The sequence below is a fragment of the Hakea prostrata genome, chromosome 9, assembly GCF_041222555.1.
Source record: "Hakea prostrata isolate BN-2017 chromosome 9, UWA_Hpros_2, whole genome shotgun sequence".
Lineage (NCBI taxonomy): Eukaryota > Viridiplantae > Streptophyta > Magnoliopsida > Proteales > Proteaceae > Hakea > Hakea prostrata.
Genome location: NC_142608.1, coordinates 57,470,479 through 57,488,345, shown reverse-complemented (window position 1 = coordinate 57,488,345; position 17,867 = coordinate 57,470,479). Strand labels below are relative to the sequence as shown.

The 17,867-nt window shown below is 38.0% G+C and overlaps 3 protein-coding genes across 4 annotated transcripts in view; 1 reads left to right on the top strand and 2 right to left on the bottom strand.

The window, feature by feature from the left end:
* Window positions 1-3,985: 3,985 nt before the first annotated feature.
* Window positions 3,986-7,254, top strand: LOC149005690 (mitochondrial import inner membrane translocase subunit TIM14-3-like). Of its 2 annotated transcripts, none has more exons than XM_089168697.1 (4): window positions 3,986-4,074; window positions 4,327-4,385; window positions 5,875-6,053; window positions 6,952-7,254. In XM_089168697.1, the coding sequence occupies exons 2-4, from the start codon at window positions 4,383-4,385 to the stop codon at window positions 7,106-7,108; spliced, it is 339 nt and encodes a 112-aa protein (XP_089024823.1). In that variant the 5' UTR covers window positions 3,986-4,074; window positions 4,327-4,382; the 3' UTR covers window positions 7,109-7,254. The 2 variants fall into 2 exon arrangements, with proteins under 2 accessions (XP_089024823.1, XP_089024822.1); XM_089168696.1 differs by lacking the exon at window positions 3,986-4,074 and adding an exon at window positions 4,081-4,168.
* A 1,536-nt stretch (window positions 7,255-8,790) lies between these two features.
* LOC149005689 (uncharacterized) lies at window positions 8,791-11,063 on the bottom strand. The gene has a single exon (XM_089168742.1). The coding sequence runs from the start codon at window positions 11,027-11,029 to the stop codon at window positions 9,092-9,094; it is 1,938 nt and encodes a 645-aa protein (XP_089024868.1). The 5' UTR covers window positions 11,030-11,063; the 3' UTR covers window positions 8,791-9,091.
* A 1,638-nt stretch (window positions 11,064-12,701) lies between these two features.
* LOC149005688 (GTP-binding protein ERG-like) overlaps window positions 12,702-17,867 on the bottom strand; it is a 37,529-nt gene continuing 32,363 nt past the window's right edge. Inside the window, exons 4-8 of the mRNA XM_089169491.1 lie at window positions 15,575-15,733; window positions 15,431-15,501; window positions 13,681-13,784; window positions 13,465-13,604; window positions 12,702-13,169 (exon numbers count right to left, since the gene is read on the bottom strand). Of these exons, the coding sequence (XP_089025617.1) occupies window positions 13,085-13,169; window positions 13,465-13,604; window positions 13,681-13,784; window positions 15,431-15,501; window positions 15,575-15,733 (559 nt within the window). The 3' untranslated portion in view covers window positions 12,702-13,084. The remainder of the gene's footprint in view (window positions 13,170-13,464; window positions 13,605-13,680; window positions 13,785-15,430; window positions 15,502-15,574; window positions 15,734-17,867) is intronic.

Genomic DNA, 17,867 nt, shown 5'->3' with positions numbered 1-17,867 from the left:
CATACATGATACATGAGAATAATCTGTTGACTCAGATTGATTTTTCACAATAATGACTAATATATTGAAACTTAAAAAGACGTTTTTACCCACACACCCAAAAAAAAAAAGGCGGGGAAATTAAAAAGACGTGAGCCGTGGGGTCTGTGTAGGTGTAGCTAGTGGAAACCAAATCAGACTCTAACTGGAAGTCCTGAACTTCCTTGGATCTCGATCGGTTTAACTTCTGTGCATATATATAGGGTAGGGCAGTAGGGAAAGGGAACTCAAAGAATTGGTGGGCTCTTCTCCTGCAACTTGCTCGACTGTTTCGCTTTCAATTTGCCTGAAATCAAGCTCAAGAAGGATCAGAATTTAATCTCTCAGCAACCTGTGCGTTTCGATCGTAGAAATTGTAATCGTTTGTAGTCTCTCTTCTCAAGTTTCTAATTTTTTTTCTCCTGTTTGATGCTTCTCCTCCCTGTTAATTTTTGTTTCTCTGACATCTTTCTCTTTTTTATTCTCAAAGGTCTTCTGTGAGGGATATATCTTCTCGTTCCAATTTTATTTTCGTCTTTTTCTTTTCTTGTGTACTCTTTGCTGTTAACCGTCGTGTTTTTCTTACTCAAAAATGCCAATTAACGAAATACAGATTTTTTGTCATTCAACCCTACCATGGCTCTTGTGGCTCTATCTGTATATTCTCCAAGAACGCCATTTTTTTCTGCCTATTAGTTCTTGTTTCTCATGTTTCATCTCCTATATATCACGCTAATTTTAGACAGGAAAGAGAAAAGTTTTGTGCTGAGTCTAGCATCATGACTTCTTCCAATAAGCGCTTGAAGGATGGATACCATTATTGATCATGGTGTGAAAAAACATCATGGATGCACTTCCAGAAGATGTCAAGGTGACAATTGCAAACAAATTAAATTTAGAGGACTTTTGTTGTTTTGGTTTTGTTTGCAAGTCCTGGCATTCAACAGCAATTACCGCCAAAAAGATATTGCCATTGCACCTGCGACCTCAATTGCCATGGTTGATATTCTTTTCAGGATTTGGTAATCCTAGGTTTTTCATATTCTCCCATGCTAATGCCAATTCTCATGGAAATCACAAAAAATTCAGGCTAAAATTTCCTGAAATCGCCTGTGGCTCTCAATGCGTTGGTTCTAACCTAGGATGGCTGAGAATGGTGCATGAGAGGGGATTCATTTTTCTTCTGAATCCATTAACCCAAGTTATAATTCAACTTCCACCATTGGCTACCATCCCCAATCAGCATGGGTTACGTGAAAGTAATTGCTTTATTCGTAGCTTCTATAAAACAAACTTCATTAATAAGGCTATGTTATTATATATTTCTGCTGCTAATAATTTTGATTTGAAGGATAGTTTTGTGGTAATTGCGATTTACTCCAACAATGGATTAGCCTTCTGTACTCCACGGGACAAACAGTGGACTGCCTTGGGATTAAATTATAGAGATGTTATTCTTTATAATGAAAGACTGTATGCCATTACTGAACAATGTGATCTTAGACTTGTGGAGTTGGCTCCTCATCCAAGAACAATAAGTTGTAACATTCCTCCTCCAACTACTGTGGATCTCAGCCCTGATTTTCTTGTTTTAGTAAGAGGGAGGAGGCCTTATATTGAAAGAAAGCAGCAAACGGCATTTTATATGGTGGAATGTTTTGGAGATCTGTTGATGGTTGTGAGAAGTTGTCGACTTGGTGATTTAGGAAGTCTTACATTCCAAATATTCAAATTAGACTTGAAAAATCTGAGATGGATTCAAGTGGAAGACTTGGGTGATCAAATGTTATTTATTGGCAAAAGTACTTCGTCAGCTGCATCAACACGTGACTTTCCTCAATTTAGAAGAAACTGTATATATTTCACATATGATGAATTATTCGACCACAAAGGACGACCGACATCAATAATGGTAACACGAATAGCTACTGGTGTCTTTCACTTAAAAGATAACAACATTGAACATTTTTCATCATATAATTTGAAAGTTTATCCATCTCCGCCTATCTGGTTCACACCAAGTTCTTGTTAGAGGGGGTGGAGAAGGATGAGGGGGTTTAGGCTAGTTATGAAGATCAGTGTATGGAGTACTTATTTCATGTATTCTAGTGATTTCTCTATCTTGTAAGCTTTTTTACACTTTTGTTATAACTTTGATAACTTTTTCCATAGTTTTATGGTTGAATTGTTGCATGCCTTGTAAGGCAGTGGATTTGTTCTTATACTTTTCTGCCTGAGAAGGTGAATTGATAATTCAAAATTTCAAATTCGAAATAAGTGTGATGATGCAAGGATAAGTCCTGATTACCTAATCGTTTTGTGTTTAAAAGATCATTGGTTAGTTGGTCTTACTGTATTCAATCAGATATATTAGGTAGACTGAATGGTCTTTTGGTCTTACTGTATTCAGTCAAATATATTAGGTAGACCAATATGTGAGATTGAAATCGATTATCCTGATGACTCTTTAACTAATAGATCTGTTGCCCTTTTTAGAAGGTAAACAATGTGAGCATTGGTTAGGGTATTCAAAAAAATCTAGGTTTTTTGGCTGCTGTCCTTCAATGGTTTCTTTATTGACAACAGTGACTCTTCACTCTTATTGTTTTCAATGTTAGATCTCGGCTCATCATATCTTATGAAGGATAAAAGTTGGTTCAGTAATTGTTCTCTTACCTCTCATGAAGGTCAATGTATAAAGCCAAAACTCATCTGTTTTGGCTAGAAGTCCCAAGTTCCCCTCTCCATATCATTCTAGCAACTAAAGGCAAGTCAAGTGAACATGGAAACTATCACTACACTCCCACTGATGATGAGGTTCATATTTGAAATATAGTGCTCAACGTGTGGCGCAAAAATTAGAATGAGCTCCAATGGTAAATAACAATAGATTTCCTCTTTGAAGGGTGAAGATTTGCATCTTATTTACAATATATATTTACCTAAACATGGATTTCACTCTCATGTATTTATAGTATATTTACAGCCTATTTGGTTATCTGAATTCATGGATTTCATTCAATATCTAAGAATGTCTTAATTCACGTTTTTAGGCCAAAAAGTGAAATCTCTGATTCATGAAACGAAGGATTTGAAATCCGTAGATTCAGATAACCAAATAGGCCTTGGGAACTTCTATAAAATCAGGTTTAAAACATCTCTTGGAACATGACTGCCTGGCCCATTTCAAATTTCCAAAGTTCATACTATGATTGATCTTGAGTTTTCTTTTTAATTTTTTTTCTCCGATAAAAAAATTTAATAAAGATAAATTATGTCTTTACGTATAGAAAAATATTTTTTCCTTATTTTAAAACTAAGGATATTAGACATGAGAGGAACGTTTATAAGGGATATACATGTAATGTACTCTATATTATAACATCACTACATCAGGCTTCAAACAAAGGAAAAAGGCAAAAGAAAAATCAATTCTCTAAAAAGTATTAATAGAAGAACATTTTTCTGCCTAGAGCTGTTCTAGTGGTGAAATCAACACCTCTTAGTGAAGAGATCATGGGTTTGATTCTTACTGAGGCATACAAAGAGCCTCTTTCCATCTCAGGAGACTTTGAGAAAGTGAGAATTTTAGGGTTCTGGTCTTCTAAATGATAATACTGTATGTCTGTACTATTCTTTGGTTGGTTGGACCACTTGGATGAAGCACCATTGATACCGAATTACATTCTCTTGCGTTTCAATTTTAGGTTAACCTTGCTATATTAGGATTTCTGCTCGTAGTTCTGGTGTTTGTTGGTGAGAACTCTTGCGTTTCCAAAACTCCATTCTAGGTGAAAGTTCTATTCATCCATGTGATAGAAGACTTTACCAAAAAAAAAATTGTGATAGAAGACTGGTTCAGATTTTTTACCAAAAAGAAAAAGAAAAAGACGGTTCAGATTGAAAATTGCTTAATTGCCTAAAATACCGGATTTGCCATTGCACCTTCTAGATTTCATATGGGCGCCGTCTTTAGGCGGTTTTCTGGTTTTCTTGTGGCGGAAGAAAAAAAGAAGCTGTTGAAGTCGAAACCGTTAACCTATAAAAATTCATCAGGTACGAGAGCCTCATGACACACAACCAGATTTTGTTTAGCTACTTATTCTGTTGTCTTCCCACCCGAAAAAGTTGTTCTTTTCAATCTGAACATGTAAGATTTCTTCTTCACGATTCTGGGCTTTGATTTTCATTGGAGCTGTTCGTGGAGCTTGTTTTGTATTAAATCTATGAGGGCTCATAAGATGGTTTTCTTGTTAAGAGTATTAATGGGTTTTTTTCTTTTTTTTTTTTTTTTTTCTCTTATTGTAGATACTCGGTGTTGGTAATTGAAGCTTTGCTTTTGCGAAACTCTCAGACTTTCTACAATGGTAAGACCATTCCTGTTCCTGGATTTCTCTCTTTTTGTTGGCTCGTTCTTTTGCCTCTATTTTATGCTAGTAGTGTATACGCTACTCCTAAAGGATTTTATTATCTTCAGAAAATTTGACTCTCATTTTCAAGAAATCTCAGGTGTCATCTGAAATTAATGAATACAATCAAATTGCCTTCCATCCCTAAAACCCAATATAATTAAGAACAGTAGTATTATTGCATTAATTCTAGGTGTTAGGATAATTCAAGTTTAGTATTTGTTCATAGAAAGAGGTATGTTGGAACTTTAAGATTATGAAGAGGACCAAGAGGTCTTAAACTTCTTATTGGCTTTTATTTAATTTCAAGGCAGACAATGATGAAGCTGGACAAAGTTTAACAATTGATATCATGGTAGCAATCCGGTTTAATGCTGCACTTCTTCTACAGATTTACTGCTTAACCCAATGTTTAGTAAAGGTGTGATCATTAGAAGATATAGAAGTGAAGAAACCCATGTTCAACCTTAGTTTATATAAGACTCAAATTTTAACCCTACTGGTTCCTATTATTTTAAAATAGAATCAATAAGCATGTCAGCAACAATAAGATTTGGGGAAATAGATTTCATGCTGTAAAGATGATAGATACAGAGTGATGTGCCTGATGGTGTTCTGGGAAACTTCCAATGAACACCTTTTTGCGACTAGTGCATCAATATGCTTTTTGCATTCATTAAAGACTACAAGCCATATTTTTAGGTGGATTGATCTAAGAGAAATGTGTGATCAAATTCGAAAAAACTACAGGAAATACTTGGATTACACTTGTACATGACTTGGGAAAAAACTGTTTTGTGTGGCCACTTTGATGGAGTGCTTCCTGATGGTCCACTGGTTCAAGCTATGTGGACAGTGATGTGGCAGTTTCAGCCAATTGGATAGAGATGATATGATTCAAGTTAGCCATATATTAGTTTCATTTTTAAGTCCAACCAAACTCACCTGTATCCAGTGCATGTTTTGTACTCCCACCATTACAATGCATTTCTTGCAAAAGTCCTGGATTTTTCAAACTCTGTTTTGCTACATGGCAAACTTCTTTTTGCTGAAACATGACATATGAGCAGGGGACCTAAAGGTTGAGCTTTCCTGAAATTTTCTTACACCTGATTTTTACTCTTGTATTTGGAGTGTTATCTAAATGGATTGTGTTGGAAAACTGCCCCAAATAAGCATGTGGCAGATTTGTAGCAATATTTTCCTAAATGGACTGTGAGGAGAGCCGTCCAAATATTCTTTACCTGGTTGGTCTGTTGGAAGTATAATGTTAGACATATCCACTTAAAGCAGCTTCTGTACATTTCTGAGATTGTTGTTTCTACTATCATTAATATCCTGCAAAACACTGTGGATAGATCATTTCTTTTATACATAATGTTTAGGATTTTCTTGCAGCATCAAGCAACTTGATTTCCTCTCATCTTGTTAATTATTTTCTCTTCAGGCAACTCCACTTGTAGCTGGTTTTTCAGTGGCTGCTGCTGCTTTGGGAGGTAGATACTTGATCCAGGCATGGCAAGCATTCAAAGCTCGTCCTGTTGTACCCCGAGCAAGAAGATTCTATGAGGGTGGGTTTGAGCAGAGCATGTCAAGACGAGAAGCTGCTTTAATCCTTGGTGTCAGGTAGTATTCTGTTTATAGAGAACTCCTTTGCACTATTTCCTCTGGGTGGATCACTTGGATCAGGACCATAAAATATTAAAAAGATGCTATTTGAGCTTGTGCTTTATAATTGAAAAACTTAAATGATCTGGTTTTGGGACTTCCATAAACTAAGTACAAATCTATAGTCTGAGGGGATACAAATCATCACCCCAACCCAAAAGGGTGTTTCTAAATTTGTGATAGTCAGATCATTGAAGTAAGGTGATTCTGAATTTGACTATAATGCTTGAAGCCACTGTTGGACCGGGAACTTGAAACTGTTCTAGGGTCAAGATCCCAGTCAAACAGTTCCCGATATAGGAAGGTCACTGCACTTCCATCTAGAATCACTGTGATAATAATGAAATGTATGATTGCTTAATACATCAGAAACATAAAAAAAAAAAATTCTTCTGTTTCATTGTCATTATAATATTTTCCCTTGAGCATGTATATGGATGGAAGCACATGAATGCAGCACATGTCCAGTATTTATTGAAAGGAAAAGCTTATATCTATCCTGTGGCCATTGTATTTGATTTTCTGTTTGGACGTCTGTTGGCCAACAAAGAAAAGGGTTATCAACAGTAAGGATTCTAGTGTCTGTGCTGGTAATTGCAGGAAAATTATACCCAAAAAAGCTACTTAATTCTTTGAGCTTTAGTGTGAGCTGTCAGACCTTAGATGAGGAGGCACAGATTTTCTCTAAGATTAATATCGTGACTCAATAGTTGACAAACTAGGCATTTTGTTGATATTCGTTAATCTCACTGAATCACTTATCCAATTGAAATAATGAATGTCATCACCTGGACACCAACTTCTTTCAAGCTAATATGAAGTCTGGTTGCTTATGGGATATTTGCTTTGGTTGCAGAGAGCATGCTGCCATGGAGAAGGTTAAGGAGGCTCATAGGAGAGTGATGATGGCCAACCATCCTGACAGTGGTGGTAACAAGTATCTTGCTCAAAAGATAAACGAAGCCAAAGATGTGTTGATGGGGCGAACGAAGGGTAGTGGTTCTGCTTTCTAGAATAATTTAAAACAGGTTGATTATTTCACCAAAATTTTGTAACAGGTTGTAATAAACTATTTTTTTCAAGGAATGTCTTTATATCACAAGGGAGAAAAATAATTGTCCACAACTAGCTTTCTTTGTTTGTACTTGTACTTTTATGTAGTGTCTGCATTCCTAGTTTTGCAAATGTGCTCAAATTGGAAACAAATCTCACTGTTTCCACCTTTAAAAAGAAAATCACCTGATATTGTATATGATGTAGTTCTGTTTGAGGAGGATTAGAAGCTGATGTTCACCATATTATAAGCAGAGCAATGGAAATTGGCATCTGGGAAGTTTACTCTCTTCTTGTATTATCCTCCATTTGGTTAAATTGTCCTAGTAGAGTTTGTACATAATGCTAGCCAAGTTCTGACATCGATATGATTCACAAAATATGACATAGTAAGAATACATGAAGTAAAACTGGACAGGAAACCTTTAATTGGTCATGTAACTTTTACATCAGGCTGGGACCAATTTGAGTGCACAGATGCACTTCTCTGATCGGGGTTTTTACAGGTTAGTGTTCTTTTCCCTTGAAAACTTTGGTCTTTTAAGTATGGAAATGACTAACTTGGAAACAGTGAAGATGGCAAAGGAGAGATAACTAGCTGAAAGTTCACCACATATGGCAACAATCCGTGGGAGGATAAGATGGTCATTGACAGGTTCCCCTTTTCTTCCTTCAGTCCATCCCAATGTGTAAGGAATCCGACTCGAGATCGACAGCGTCCAATACCAACTTTTTGGATTCAGAACTTCCTGGTGTGCATAAGCATGTCGCATTAGAGACTCGTTATCCAAAAACCAAGGAAAGAAAGAAAGAAAACAAGTCTGGGAAACATAAACTCGAAGTACCCTTCAACATTTAGAATTCCACTCAACGAATATGTACAACTTTGATACAGATTCTCAAGGTTTGAACTTGCTGGTGGGACATGAATCATCATCTTATGGCTGCTTCAAGCCACAAGAACTTAAAGAGGATGAGACGTATGACTCTTGAAGATGGACCTTGACTTTTCATTCCCTTCCACCCCTATTCTCCACATTAAACATGAGCATGCACACTATTAAATAAGAGGGTAAGAGAAAATATTGTCAAGAAAAATCATAAGGGCCAGGAACAGGTTTGAAAATCCTATGAGAAACTTTCGGCGATCAAGATCATCTATGTGATTACATATGAGATCTCCCCAAGCCCGAGCCCAAGTGATGTAGCCTCAATAGGGTGAGTAGTCATGCCCCATGGTTCAAAATATTTTGAAGTTGATGGTTTGGTAAAGTGGGAAAGGTTAAAACAGCCTGCATGGCCATCAATAAGTTCATGCCAGCAAATTAGATTGGTTCATGCCCCTATTGGGACTCTTTCTATGGCTAAACAAAGTTCAGAGAGAATCGGGACTTCTGTAACAATAAAAGGATTAGGGTCGATTTCCCACTGCTTAAGATACAAGGAAATAGGTGAATACGAAGAAATCCGCATTTTGAGAGATGACCTCGTCTTCAAAGAATGTGAGTATTCTGAACAAGGGGAAATCAAAAGGAGGTATTGCTATCAGAACCAATTTGGCCAAAGCAGATTAGAGTTTTTGATAAACCATTCTTCCAAAAATAGGGAAATAATGCATCGCAAAAAATTACAGACACATCAAGTACTCATTTTGGATTAAAAGATCAAATGTACAACAAGACAGGCACCAAGTACAACTGTACAAGTACCTGAAAGTTCTTCCTTGTGTCTCCACATGTCTACAGTATATTCACAGAGTATTGACAGTATTGGACTTTGGTGGCCAAATATGAGAAGGAGCAGTGGTGCATAGATACTGTCACTAGCAAATGAAATCATTTATGAAGAATTCATGCCTGAAAAACAAGCACTGGTTTCTTTCTCAAAGGCATCAAATGCATTCTTAAATGTGAAAAGTTGAAAGTCTGCTGATCAACAATGGATTACATGCCAGTGTTCTCTAACAAGCCTCCATCTTTCCCAAGAGCCTCAATCAAAGAGAAGTAGGTGCTGTCATCAGGAGTAATGCCTTTGCTTACCATCTCTTTGAAGAGTTCTTCAGCATGATATCCTTCCTTGTTTCTACATAGCCCTTGGATTAGGGCATTGTAAGTGAGAAGAGTGGGATTGAAACCTTTGCTCAACATCTCGTCATGAACTTTAAAGGCGTCTTTCATTTCACCTTTCCTACCATACCCACTAATGAGGGTGTTGTAACTAATGTGATCAGGTTTGATGCCTCTAATCTTCATTTCATCAAGAAGCCGACGAGCTTCCTCAACTTTCCCCTCCCTACAAAGCCCTTGCATTAGAGTATTGTAGGTTACTTCATCAGGAGTAATCTTCTTTGAGTCCATCTCCTTCAAGAGCATAAATGCCCTCTCCATGTTCCCATTTATGCAATGGCCATCAATAAGTGCATTGAACATTATGACATCAGGGCGAATTCCTTTGCAGACAACCTGCTTGAATAAGTTATCAGCCTGTTGCATTCTTTTCTGCTTGCTCAAAACATAGATAAGGGATGTGTATGTTGCTGCAGAAGGACGAATCCCTTTACTAAACATTTCCGCATGCAGGTCAAAGGCTTTACTTGCATTCCCTGTTTTGCAGTGCCCATTTATTAAGATGTTATATGTGATTGCATCAGGAGCCAAGCCACTTTTATCCATTTCCTTGATCAAGTCATCTGCTTCAGCTTCCCTACCTTCCATAAACAGGGCATGAATCAGCAAATTGTACGTGGAGACAGTTGGCTTTATTCCTTTACTAACCATTTCATCCCTGTACTTAAAGGCCGTCACCAAGTTCCCTTTGTTGCAGTATCCATCAATTAATGTATTGTATGTAACAGCAGTAGGCAGAAGCTCTTCATTCACCATTTTGCCAAAAAGAGCTGATGCTTCTTCGAGTTTTCTCTCCTTGCACAACCCACTAATGAGAGATCCATAAGTGTAAGAATCGGGTTGTATACCCATATTTCTCATAGAATCAAACATCTCCTGAGCGCTTGCAAGTTTGCCTCTAGAACAGTATCCGTGAATTATCGTGTTGTAAGTGACAACGGTTGGATTAAATCCGAAACCCTTCATGTGTCCAATGAAAACCTTAGCCTTCTTCATTTTTCCTTCCTTACATAATACATTAATCATAATGTTAAACGTGACAACTGAGGAAGGAATCCTCCACCTGAACATTTCAGCATACAAAGCCCAAGCCGTATCCGTCATATTCATTTTCAAAAGCAAACTCAATAACTCATTACAAGTTTCAATTTTGGGAAGAATCCCCTGATCCTTCATCAAGTAGAAGCATTCGAGAGCTTGATCTGCTCTCCTCAATCCACAACAAGCCCGAATCAGCAAATCCAGAACAATTGAACTGGACAAGCTCAAGCTCTTGCGAACGAGCACCAGTTCGTCGAAAAGTTCCTGGTTCGTCGCAAGACCACCATCCAAAACTCTCTTCAGCAGCTGTAAAGCGGGTTGCGGCGATGGAAGGCGAGAGACTGCACCCACCGCGAGGCAAATGCATCTGACATCTAGTGATTTAAAACCTAATTTCTCAATTAACAAACGAACAGAGTCAGGCGATCCGCGGAGCCTTGAAATAACATTCGAGATCGCAGACGGAGTGAGATTCGGAGATACCCGTTCGACTGAATGCCAATCAGAATCTAAGATTGCTTTTTCTAAGAAAACTTCAACGTTCTTATCAACGTCGAGGGGAATGACTGAGAGCTGTTCTAGGGTTTGCGAGGAAGCTTCTAGGTGAGAAATTGAACAAATACGAGCAGAAATCTGACCTAGGTTTATGGCGGCGGGGTTCGTGAGTCTGTTCTGTTTAAGAATTCGGAAACTGAAAGCTCTGCAGATTCTCATTTTCCGGCAGGAGTGATAGTTTTGTTGCAGATGGAGGAAGACGATAGTGAAAGGGTTTAATGAGGGTTTTGCCTTTTCATAATAATCTCATTATTTGGACCGTTCCATGGCCCACCTGGGCTGTGGGACCTCCTTTGTAAGGACTAAGGAGGTTTAACTTTAAAGTATCCCACGGTTAAAAAAAAAATACAAATTTTGCTCCCAACAGATGATACTCTTTCTTTTTCTTTTTTCTTTTTTTTGGTTAAACCCCCAGTAGATGATACCATGCAACCCATTCCTCATAATAAAATTATTATCAACATTTACTATAATACCAATTGTTTCACTATTCTTTTAACCTTTTATAATAGAAAATTATTTTAAAAAATATGGGTTTCTCAGCCTCCCTTCATTGTATAACTAGAGTCAGATGCTTTGGTTATTGAAGAAAACCAATATAGATACTTACAAAATGAAAGTAAAAGTTATATATATATATATATGTTCTTATAAGAAACTATAGAAAGTAGGGTTGTTATAAGGGCGGACTAGGTCAGGCTTCTGCAATCTCAAGTGTTGCCTTATATATTCTAATTTAAGCTTATTCCCGCCCTAACCCTAATTTACGGCCAAGGATTATTGTTCCTGACCCTAAGCCCTATAGGGCCAAACTAAACACATTCCCGCCCTAATTGGCCTTGACCCTGACCCTATCCCTAGCCCTAATTGGCCATATCCCTGAACCTAGCCCTGATTGGCCCTATACTTGGCCTTGTCCCTAGTCCTAATTGGCCCTATCTATAACCTTATCCCTAACCCTGGCCTTGATTGATCCTATACTTAGTCCTTACCATGATTGGCCATATCCTAATCATTGTTCTTATTTCATTGAGATCAAGCATTAGGGACAAAATTAGGACAAGGATTAAGGATAGAATCAAGACCAAAATGCCAGGGTCAGGGCAAAAAATCAGGCACGGATTGGGACAAGCCCAGTGGGCCAAAGAGAAATCCCAGGCCTGCCCTTAGTCCTAGTCAGGGCCAGAATATTTTTGCTCTAACCTGCCTTCAAGTCCAAATTCTTGAGCCCAAGTCCTATTCAGGCTCAGGAGGACATAGGGTGGGTCAGGGCTATCATGCCCAAACTTGCACTCTTAGGCCCTACTAATATAAATTTGTATATTTGTGTTTAACTTTTTTTTTTTTTTTTTTAATACAATATTATTGTAGCTCATATACTTCGGTTTCAGGGGGATCAAATAAATGGATCAGACATATCCAACATTTGGTTAAATTAACATCAGTAGTCCGGCTAGTGTTGAAAACCCTTTTCAAAACTTGTGGTTTTGAAGTTTGGAAGTGATTTACCAAAAAATTTATATATATTTATGGAAGTGACATATTTGGAAATAATGCAGATGGCAAGCGAAAGCCACTCAACTGATCATTCACGATTCCTTACCCATCCATCACCTCCCAAAAAAAAACTGATATTCACTAGACATGGCAACAAAGCGGGAGAGGATAAAATGGTCTTTGAAAGGTTACTTCTATTTTTCTTGAGTCCATCTGAATGTGTGTGGCATCAGAATTGAGATTGACAGGTTCCTGAAGTGCAAACCACAGTTTACCAATTGCATTAGATAGTTGTCATTCAAAAGCCAAAGGAAAAATAAAAAAATCAGTCTTCGCATTTCAGTATATCATTTTAAGAAATAGGTTGCCAGGGTAAGACTGCGTACGAAAAATCACGCCCTCAGTCACTGCTTGTGCAAAACCGTCGGCACTGGGTTCACCCTTTTATTTTATGAAACGGGTTCCCCACTAGTACAGAATGACGATGATCCACACAACCCGGAAACATACATCTTCTCATTGAGGCTAACAAACCATCAGAAAACTCTACCAGAAGCTAATAATAAATTAGCAAACAGGACTGGGAAACCTAAACTCTAAATAACCTTCAAAATTTAGTATCCCACTGATGAATATGTTAGCTACATTTGTACAACTTGATACAGATTCAAAGTTTGAAGTTGCTGCTGGGACATGAATCATCATCTTATGCCTGCTTCAAGCCACACGAACTTGGAGGATGAGATGTACTTGCCTCTTGAAGATGGACCTCAATTCTTCATTTGCTTCCACCCCTATTCTCCTACATTACATGAGCATGCACGCTATTATTTGAGAGGGTAAAAGATAATTTTGTCAAGAAAAATCGCTATATATTATAATAGATTATAAGGGCAGGAACAGGTTTGAAAATCCTAATGGAAACCAGTGATCAAGACCATTTAAATGATTATGTATAAGAGATCTCCCATCTCAGGGAAACGGAATGAAAAGAAAGAGACCAAATTAAAACTCAATCTGTTGCCCATAACTATTATTGTACCCAAGACAGTGAACCTCAGAAGTAAAAGGATCCAGGGTTGCAAGAATGTAATCACCCTATTTTAGATCCATTCTTCCCCACCAAAATCTTGCGTTGGGTTTGTTTTTGAGTAATAAAATGCTGCTCAATCCTAAGGGAACCATCCCTCAGTTCCTTCCAATCCATCAAGCGATGATCCATGGTATAGGGAATTTCCTGGAACAGAACAGTAAGTTATCTACAAGGGGAAAAGCAACCACAAAACTTATACATGTAAGAATAGCTGCAGTACCTGATGAACATGGTCTAGCATCTTTTCTCGGACAACTTCTAACGATATGTTCTTCATTACGTCTTGGGTCAAGGTGAAGGGATCTTCGTCCCAAGGTCTTTTAACTGCCTAAGAGAAATAACCATTTATTTGCCACAGTTAGGAGAATATATGTAAAATGGAAAAGAAGCAAAAAATCCATGTTATTCAAGAAACTACTAAAGGCTGTAAAAATTAAAATACCCTCAACTAAAATATAAACAAATGAAATTACCACACCACCCCCCCCCCCCCACCCAAAAATACCCTATTCTCAAAAATCATATAGGTGGGTGAAGGGATTTTTCCTTCACCTTACTGAATCACCCATCAATGCCCCACCGCCGAAACCCACCGACCGGGAGTGCGATTTTATCCTAAATGCATCATCTTTTTCCTCTAAACAGGTAGATGCATGAACCAAAGTCCATGATTTGTTCTTTCTTCATCTATAGGAAGAGTTTGGCCTTTTTTTAAGATCTAATAGGGAGTGATTTCAAGACCTGCAAACAGAATTGAAGTCATTTTAAGATCCGCAAGCGTAATCGATTCCAATAGAAAACCCTAATACCAGGGATTACAAACCTAATTGATTCTACCAGAAAATCCTATTTGATTTTAAGATCTACAGACCTAATCAAAGTAACTTTCCCTGTAAATGATATAAAGCATGCTAGATTCTGGCAGGTGGGTGGTTTAGCAGTGGTTAACTATGATTTTTCCCCCTGTAAATGGTTAAACACCACCGAAGTCAATTTCTGTAAATGCACCAACACTCAAACTTCTTAATTAGGGATAATTTCTTCCCAAGATTTTGTCTTCTTGGAGTCGATCTTAATGGTAAGGAATGGCAAAAGTTTACAAGTTTGTCTTCAAAAGATTGGGATCTGGTGGAGAGAGAGAGAGAGAGAGAGAGATGAGAACTAGCTTGTGAGTTTATTAACTTTTTTGTTCTTATGATCTCGATTTCTGACATTCAGACCAGCTTTCCCAGATGTTCCTTATGAAGATTAGTCTTGTTTGCCATGTTAGGGTTTTCTGTTCTTCTCTATTTTTGCACTCTTTCCCTATCTTCAGATTGCAGGTCTCTAACAATGATTGAAATTATCATAAAAAATACCCACTGAAACCTGATGAATTGAAGGGAAAAGCAAAGAATGGGAAGAGAATGTGTTGCAGAGGGTGGGGCCAAAAGGGGACTGGATTTTTTTTTTTTTTATTTTTCTTTTCTTTTCTTTTCTTTTCTTTTTTTTTTTTTTTTTTTTTTTTTTTTTGGTGCTGGGTGGTTTCCCAAAAGTGGGGCAGTGGCAGGTGATTTTCAACAGGTGAACATGGGTGAAGGGGGAATCCTTTCACCCCGTCTATATGGTTTTTGAGAATAGGATATGGGGGTAAAGTGGTAATTTCATTTAGTCGGGGGTATTATGGTCATTTCTTTCTGACATTAACACCTTTAGAGCTGTGTTAGTTTGAGCAGGATCCAAATGTAATATTTGCAATAATAGGGACCAATACGGATTTTAACCCTAAACATATAGCATGTTTAGCAACACAGGTTACCAACTAATCATTAAAGAAAGTAGCAAAGATGAAACAAAGAAAAATTGAAACTACAAACAATAAGCCTAATTAGAAAGGGAAAGGGCTAATCACTCGAGTAATCAATATTTGAATAAGACTAAGTCTTCATAAATACCAAACACTAGCAATAAGAAGATGAAAAGATGATAACATGCCTGATCCATTAAATATTGAGTGATATCTTTTACTCCTGAACCTTTGACACCCGAAATCATGAAATATCTACAAAATAAATGCAAAAGCAATTCGTCAAAAACTTGCACCACCAGAATATTATCAAAGAAAATAACAATACCTTTGATATCCAGGAAGATCCCCAAATTCCTTGGCAACTTTCAACAAGTCCTTCTTCACTTCCACCAGATCAACTTTATTCATGCACAACACTCGCTTTTGCTTTGGGTGTGCCTGTTCTCCCAAATGTTTAATCAGCCGTATGACCCTTTTGTCAGGCCTATATAAAAGCAAGAGTTAATATTTCAAGTTATCAGTGCTCCCACACAAACCACAAGCTATATATATATATAAGAGTAAATTCATCCGGAACCATAATAAGTATAATCCAAGGCAAGATCAAGTAGAAAAAAGTTCTCCCAAGAACAAGACAGAGACTACTAGGAGATCCCAGTGAGAACAATGGGGTCTAAAATTGGTTGGAGAATGAGATGACCTCAAGATGGCAACCACAAGAAAAGTAATAAACAAAATCCCACAAATTAGTAACTGTGTAGCTGCAAGTAGGCTGAAAGTTCTTAAACGTAAAATGAACCCAAAAATAGAAGAACTCAATCAAAAACAAGATGAAGCAAAGACTGAACAGCCTTTGAATGCCCCCCTTGGTTGGGTGTCCAAGCAGCGCAGCAATACACTAGAATCCTATTAAAACAGAACCAAATCTAATTATTTTTTAACAGCACTGCAGGACTTTTTTGGAATGGATCCCGGGGGAGTTTCTACTTAAGATGTGGCTTTAGGGGAACAAAAAATCCGGATAAGAGGACTGATTTGAACTTCAGCCTCAGTGAAAGACTCTTAAAAAACATGGCTTAGTTTAGCAAAATTAGGAGCTTATGGTGATGTAACCCCTAAATCAAGGGCCAGTCTTCACGATCAATCCAAGTGAACCAGAAGTAAAATTAGGGTTTCACTTGATTGATTCTAGGGTTGGGGATAGGGTAAACAAGAATCGGGTATGGTTTAGAAGCTAGGGTTTGATGAATCTTAAATCTGAACCTTGCTGTATTTTAAATTCAGACTTAAAATTTCAGGTCTAGGGTTTACGAAGATTAAGTTTCTTTTTAGAAATAAGGGCTTCTTGGGTTTTGGGGATTTAGGACAGCAAAGGAAGTAAGGTCTACTCTAGGGTTGGGTTGGTCCGATTGGGCTGAAATTGAGAGGAAAGGTCACTACGGTTGGGGGAATAAGGTTCCTAAGGTTTGGGACAGATCCAACAATTAGACTGCCGTAGATTTGACCTTGCAATTTGGTCCCTATTGAAGTCCGAAAATTCCATGAAAACTCCAGAAAAATAGAAAAGCACGAGTGTGATATGGGAATTGGGGTTATGGTTCTGGGGGATGAATAGGGTGCTTCTAGGGTGGAGTGTTAGGGAATGGAGGGGGCAATAATTCCTAAAGAAATTGGGATGTGGGAGGGGGAGAAGTGAGCACAAGTTAGGGAGGAGGAGAAAGAGGGTGCAATGGGTTGGGAGAGAAGAAGGGTAGGGGCAGGGTGTTAGAATACTTGCTGAGGAGAGAGAGATTAAAAATTTGCAGCAAAATCTGAAACACAAAGCAGCCGCAGGTTTCCTCCCTTGGAAACCCACGACTCCACGCAATATCTTCCTTCAATCAAATTTAATTAATCATCAAAGCTGATTCATTTACAAGCAATGGGGGATATTTATAGCCTTACAATTTATATGAAGGGCTTATGCTAGGACTCAACATTGGAAAGTAAATCAAACTAGGACTTCTACTTGGACTCAACTTAGAAAGCAAACATACAAGGACTCTTAAGCTCTGTTTGGCATGAGTTTTCTTTTTTATTTTTACCCAAGGAATCGTTTTCAACTGTGTTTGGTACCATTTATGGGACCCATTTCTATTTAAAAAGGACTGAAGAAAATAGACAGAGAGCTGTTTCTTACTTTGGTTTTCAACTCTTTTTGCAAAGGGTTTAAAACCGACGTGATATTATGAGGGTAAAATTATAAATGTGTAGATTTTATAAGATTACTTCTTCTTTCTCTCACTTGTTCAGCTGTTCCTCAACACCACGAACGGGGCCAACAGGCGCACAAGATTCATGCCAATTGAAGGTCATGATCTTACCCCACACCTATCCTGCTTCCTCTCTAGTGCTCTCTGCAATTCCTCTCCTCAGTCCTTTAAGAGGAATTGTAAAGAGTCTCTATTGCTCAGTCTCACCAAGACAAGTAGATAGAAACGGATGCTTTGAAGATGAGACTCTTCGCTGGTGATTGTCATGGTCTTGGCCGCCTCAGCGGTTTAGAATGTCACCGCAGCTGAAGCTCCGCACCCACCCCCCACTTTGGATGCAGCCGTCTTCATTCCTACCACATTAAC